This window comes from Nerophis ophidion, linkage group LG08 (genome assembly GCF_033978795.1).
Source record: "Nerophis ophidion isolate RoL-2023_Sa linkage group LG08, RoL_Noph_v1.0, whole genome shotgun sequence".
Taxonomy (NCBI): Eukaryota; Metazoa; Chordata; class Actinopteri; order Syngnathiformes; family Syngnathidae; genus Nerophis; species Nerophis ophidion.
In genome coordinates, this window is record NC_084618.1 from 51928002 (window position 1) to 51934710 (window position 6709).

A 6709-nucleotide genomic window follows, 5' to 3' on the forward strand; every position below is an offset into this window, starting at 1 on the left:
CGTCGAAAAAACAGAAGCTAAAATGAAGAATTAAATTAAAATGTATTTATTATTCTTTACAATAAAAAAATAATAAAATATTTGAACATCGATTTAAATCGTCAGGAAAGAAGAGGAAGGAATTCAAAAGATAAAAAGTGTTTAAAAATCCTAAAATCATTTATAAAGTTGTATTTTTTTCTCTAAAATTGTCTTTCTGAAAGTTATAAGAAGCAAAGTAAAAAAACAAATGAATTTATTTAAACAAGTGAAGACCAAGTCTTTAAAATATTTTCTTGGATTTTCAAAGTCTATTTGAGTTTTGTCTCTCTTGGAGTTAAAAATGTCAAGCAAATAGAGACCAGCTTGCTAGTAAATAAATAAAATTTAAAAAATAGAGGCAGCTCACTGGTAAGTGCTGCTATTTGAGCTATTTTTAGAACAGGCCAGCGGCCTACTCACCTGGTCCTTACGGGCGACCTGGTGCCCGCGGGCACCTCGTTGGTGACCCCTGCACTACACTATATTGTATGTATTATGTTATATTAGGGATGTCCTAATCAACGTTTTAGATGCGATGTCTGATTCGATCTAATAGATTATATTAGTGAAAATGTTAAATAGCAAGAAACTCAAATAAACACATTCTTACATCTTTACATTTAGAATATGATAATATTGTTGTTTCACATGATGCATTAATTATTATTTTTTTAATTCTTTATACCGTTTTTTTAAACAAAATAAAGTGGTTAGTGCACAATAAATAAACAAAAAATACTATTGGTTCCCATTTAAACTCTTCTTGTATTCAGACCTGAGTTTGTTAACAATAACAAAAAAACACCAAAAAATACTTGGTTATAATAAGGACAAAAACTAGAAAAATGTTAATTGAATCACTTTAGTATTATTTATATACGAATACTATACAAGTGGCAGCACGGTGGTAACTGGGGTTAGTGCGTCTGCCTCACAATACGAAGGTCCTGAGCAGTCCTGGGTTCAATCCCAGGCTTGGGATCTTTCTGTGTGGAGTTTGCATGTTCTCCCTGTGAATGCGTGGGTTCCCTCCGGGTACTCCGGCTTCCTCCCACCTCCAAAGACATGCACCTGGGGATAGGTTGATTGGCAACACTAAATGGTCCCTAGTGTGTGAATGTGAGTGTGAATGTTGTCTGTCTATCTGTGTTGGCCCTGTGATGAGGTGGCGACTTGTCCAGGGCGTACCCTGCCATCCGCCCGAATGCAGCTGAGCTAGGCTCCCAGGACCCCCCGTGACCCCAAAAGGGACAAGCGGTGGAAGATGGATGGATGGATGGATGGATGGATACTATACTAGTTATCAAAATCTGAATCGATCATCCCTAGTGTGTGTGCGTGTGTGTGTGTGTGTGCGTGTGTGTGTGTGTGTGTGTGTGTGTGTGTGTGTGTGTGTGTGTGTGTGTGTGTGTGTGTGTGTGTGTGTGTGTGTGTATAGTGACTTGGCCATTCTGGTTTCTTTCATCCTCCAGCGATAATATTACTTGGAATAAACTTTTTTTTTTCTCACAATGGTGGTGAGGATTAGTATTTTAGAAGCCGCTTTGCACTGTGGATAGACAACATGCTCATTGAGCTTTCTGTCAAATCCGAGCTGGTGTTCTGGCAAGACAGGCAGCCTCCCAGAATTGCACTTTGGCATGTATGTAGCAGGTTATATGGAAATGTAATTGTGTGTCCCTGAGCGGGCATCCCTTTTATATCCATGTTATAAATCAAATATATTCAAATCAAATTTATTTATAAAGCACATTTAAAATTTACCACAGGGGTAGCCAAACTGCTGTACAATGGGCAGGTTAAAAGATAATACGAGAACCGAGCAAACAACACAACACAAGCAGGACATGATAAAAAACAAATAAATAGAACATAAAAACATAAAAACAGGTTCACAGCAGGTGTATAATGGGGCGCCATTGCAGGATGGATATCACTCAGTGTTAAAAGCCAAGGAATAAAAGTATGTTTTTAAGAGAGATTTAAAAACAGGAAGAGAGGAGGCTTGTCTAACACTCAGAGGTAGGTCGTTCCAGAGCTTGGGAGCAGCAGCGGCGAAAGCTCTGTCACTTATAATGTATTAATGGCAATAAATATTATATCTTATGAAATTATGAACACTGTTAAGCCCTTAATCAAAAGTGTCTCAAAAAAGGATGTATTATTTTAACATTTATAATGTTAAAAGATATGTATTATCCACATTTTTTTGTATTACCCACAATTGAGGCGGTATGGATCGGTTGGTAGAGTGGCCGTGCCAGCTACTTGAGGGTTCCAGGTTCGATCCCCCCTTCCGCCATCTTTGTCACTGCCGTTGTGACCTTGGGCAAGACACTTAACCCACCTGCTCCCATTGCCACCCACACTGGTTTAAATGTAATTTAATGTGGAGAGACGGAGCCGACGAGCCGACAGCAGGCGAGGACAAATAGCGGTCCTGACCAAGATGGCGGCCAGGAGGCGGAGCATGCAGCAGAACGGAGAGGAGGGGCACGCCTGTACCGACACTGCAGCCATCAGAGTCAGGTGCGTACACAACACACCTGCTCTCAATCCCTGCATCTTCTGCTTCAGCATAAAAGGGGAGAGGGAGGTGCAATCGTTGCAAAAGTAGGAGAAGAAACGACCGGCAACAAAGACCACGAGAGCGACGAGATTGACCCTGAGCGAGATGAGCCCCCGCAGCAGACGCAGCCACTGGCCACCGAAAGGTGCGCCACGACGAGCAGGAAGAGCCAGCACGCTAGAAAGTGGCGCGACCGACTGGCAAGAAGACGACATGTTTATTGAAATGATAAACCCGAGTCGAACCTGTTACGATGCATCCTGTATCGAGTGTCAAAGCAACCCACACAAGGACGGCTGGAGACCCGTCACACTTAAATAATGGGTTTCACTATGTAAAAGCGATTTTAGTCACTAGAGAAAAGTGCTATATGAATATAATTCACTTCACTTGCTTCCAGCTCACACATCTGAGACAGAGTCCATGCAGTAGTGTACTTTGTATACTTACACAGCGAAGGAGTGCTGGAGGAAGTCCTGCACTTCCAAAGTGTCCGCAGCTGCCACGTCTCCGCCATGAGTCTGCTGACAAGAATCCGAAGCTTCGGACCAAGTGGACGCATTTCTAGAGAGCCAGAAGCATCGCAGGCTCGGCAGGTGGATCTGTCCACCTTTTGGACAGGGAACGTCTTCTGCATGGTGCCCTTAGTCACACACAAGGAAGTCAATGTTTGGCATAATTACCAGGCTCTGTCAAATGTGCAGTTATCCCTTAATAAAGTTATATTTTTGCAAAATACTAAATGTTCTTTATATATATGTGTATATATATATATATATATATATATATATATATATATATATATATATATATATATATATATATATATATATATATATATATATATATATATATAAAAGTGTTTATATATATATATATACATACGTATATATATATATATATATATATATATATATATATATACATATATATATATATATATATATATATATATATATATATATATATATATATATATATATATATATATATATATATATATATATATATATATATATATATATATATATATATATATATATATATGAATATATATATATATATATTTTAACAAAAAATATTAATAATACTAACGGGTAATTAATACACAAAAATATTTGGAATGACAAAACACACAGTTTGCAGTGAGTGAGTTTGCCTTAAAGGCCATAAGCTACATTTAATGCAAATGAACTTACTTGCGTGTTATTTCCCTGCCAATCAGTGAAGAAAGCTACTGATAACAATGTTGTTCTGTTTTGATTTGAGCAGGTTTAACAAAGTTAAAGGAGCGTCGCATATTTATAGTTTGTACTTGCACAACTCGACATTGTCTGAAAAGGAGTAGGAAGAAGCCGATCTAGATGAATCAAATCACAGCAATTACTAGTTTGCTTACTTTCTGTGTTTTCCATAAGGAAATAATAAAGTATAGTAGGGTTAATAAAAAGAGGTTGTGGATAGCCTGACTTGAATTAATATGGAATGAAAATGACAAGAAATTGAACAATTTTAAATGTAGTAGAATTAACGGAAATTATATTTTACTAGTTATTTTTTATTCTTACTGGTTTTGATTTGACTTAATTGGAACATATATTTACAATATGGTACGACACATAATTCCAATTTCTGATTAAAATGTGTCCAAAAAGGAGTAGGAAGAAGCAGGGCTTGTTTAATCTTCCATTTCATTGCAATTTCTTACACGTTTTTGTCAAATAAATAAATAATCATAACAAGTTCTCACGATTCACCCAAGTGTTTATCATTACTAAAATATGATTTCAGAAATTATTTTTTATATCTTACTGTAGAATAGAACTTTCCAACTCAAAGTTTTGAATTAGTGGCCTATAAATGTTTAGGTCTGATAAATATAAAAAAAATATTAAAAAAATCAAAACCTTGCAAATGTAGTTTGATTTAATATTCCAAGTTTTAAACCCAAGTTAATAACAGTTTAAGTACACAAACAGGTATAGTTATAATTTTTAATATACAGTCACCCCTTTGCACATCACACTTCACCACAATCACACTTTTTTTTATATATATATTCTAAAAAATGTTTGTCCTAAATTACTTCAAGCATGAAAATGGCCGAATGAACTTGAAATATCAATACTACAGCAGTATTGGCCACTAGAGTGAATAATTTTGCCTAGTGTGTGTGTGTGTGTGTGCGTGTGTGTGTGTGTGTGTGTTTTTATTAAAAGAAAAATGATACAATTAATTAATTTTTCAAACTGAGACTCACTGACTTTGGCTCATTTTCTGTGAAGAACATATATCAGAATACATATTTGATGACCACACACCATACACCGCGCCTACAATTTTTTTATTACATATAGGATGTCTGGGTCTACTGGACCCGGGGCTCACAAAAGTGTGGAAATTGATGTTCTGTGTACCACACACACACGAAAACACGCACACACACACACACACACACACACACACACACACGCACATGCACACACACACAGCAGGCCTAGACAGGAGGAGGACAGAGTGTAGGTACACAGAACATCAGCGGGTCAAATGTGCGAGAAAATGAGAGCAGACAGTGTTGACAAACAATGTTGCAACCTTGTGTGGGAACTGCATGTGCAGAAACACAAAAGAAGAATCCCTGTGGGATGCAGAAACTGGCAGAGAAATTGTCCGTGCAACTTTCATATTGTTGTTACTCAGCCAGTGTTTGTGGGTCTGATGGACCCGTTGCAATTTGTGGCCTTTAATACCATACAATCTAACACTTTTATGTTAAAATACTGAACAGATGTTAATTGGGAAAAGGTAAACATATGTTCAGTATTTTAACATAAAACTCTTTGATTGTGAGGCATTAAAAGCCAGAAATTGCAACGGGTCCATCAGACCCACACATGTTGGCTGAGTAACAACAATACGAACTTTACACGAGGGTTAAAAGAGTGTAAATGCGACTAAAGGCTGTTATTTCACATAATGTTGAAAATAAATATTCAAAAAGCAGTGAACAGTTTGTTATACTCTAGCTATGAAAATATTTGATGTATAATTATTGATTCATACTTGGTGGAAATTAATTTATTGCACAGTTATATCCAGGATCAATTAACAGCGATAAAGGCACGACAATATAGGAGGAAGTGTAAATTGAATGCTACAATATTTATACATTAGCAGCACAGATATTTACATATTGTGGTCAAATATGCCATTAGATAAACCCTGCCAACATTGGACTTCCCAACTGTGAGTCACAAATCGGCACAATGGAGTTCAACTCAAGCTGGAAGGACAAATTCAGTTTCTCACCTCCTGCTGTGCTGATCAAAACCACACAAAGAATCTTCCATGCCGGCCTCTGTGGAGCGTGCATGACTTCCATTGGCATGAGAGAAGAAACTCATCACCCTAAATCCAATCAAGCCTCACCCTCAGTGCCTAAGTAGTAACAAAATATAGGACCAACGTCCTATATTTTGATTTTCCTACGTCTTAATCTTGCTCTCACTTGCAAACTTCTGTGTGCCTCTGCCTGAATGCACACTGAGTTATGTTGATGTCTGCTACCGTCCCCTTGATCGCCCGGGTGACTTCTACTTTGTCTCTCAGCAACATCTATAGAAGTGGAGAGGACAGAGGCCCACGTTGCTCATTAGCATGTTGTAAAAGCAGACACAATGTAGTGAAGGGCAAACACTGGTCATTCAGTATTGCATTTTTTGTTTTTTAAGAACAAATGGAGCTATATGTTGCTTTGCAAAAGTAATTTTTGTCATTGCTGATGACCAACTATTATTTCTGACCTCGTCATTAACCGGACAAAAGCCTGTGACGCACAAGCAAATAAAAAAAAAAAGAGAACGCCCCGTTTTGAAAGGCAGCATGCCATCACTGTTGCCTGGAGAGAGAAGGCATCAAGTTAAAAGGCAGTGAGAAGGTTGTGTGTGTTAGTCAAATCAAGAGTAACTAATTACTTTTTCACCATATAACCAACTTTAAAACTAGAATTGTCAGAAAATTGTACATCACATAATTACAATGTTCTGTATGGCTCAAAGACAAATAAAGCAGCAATGTAAACACTGCCTATTTTTCTAACTAATCATGCTAGATTCTATT

General features: G+C 37.2%; 1 protein-coding gene across 1 annotated transcript in view; it reads right to left on the minus strand.

Annotated features, from left to right (window-relative positions):
- pkd1b (polycystic kidney disease 1b) overlaps positions 1–5963 on the minus strand; it is a 78389-nt gene extending 72426 nt beyond the window's left edge. The window contains exons 1-2 of the mRNA XM_061909825.1: positions 5900–5963; positions 3041–3221 (exon numbers count right to left, since the gene is read on the minus strand). Coding sequence (XP_061765809.1) covers positions 3041–3221; positions 5900–5963 — 245 coding nt within the window. The remainder of the gene's footprint in view (positions 1–3040; positions 3222–5899) is intronic.
- Positions 5964–6709: the final 746 nt, after the last annotated feature.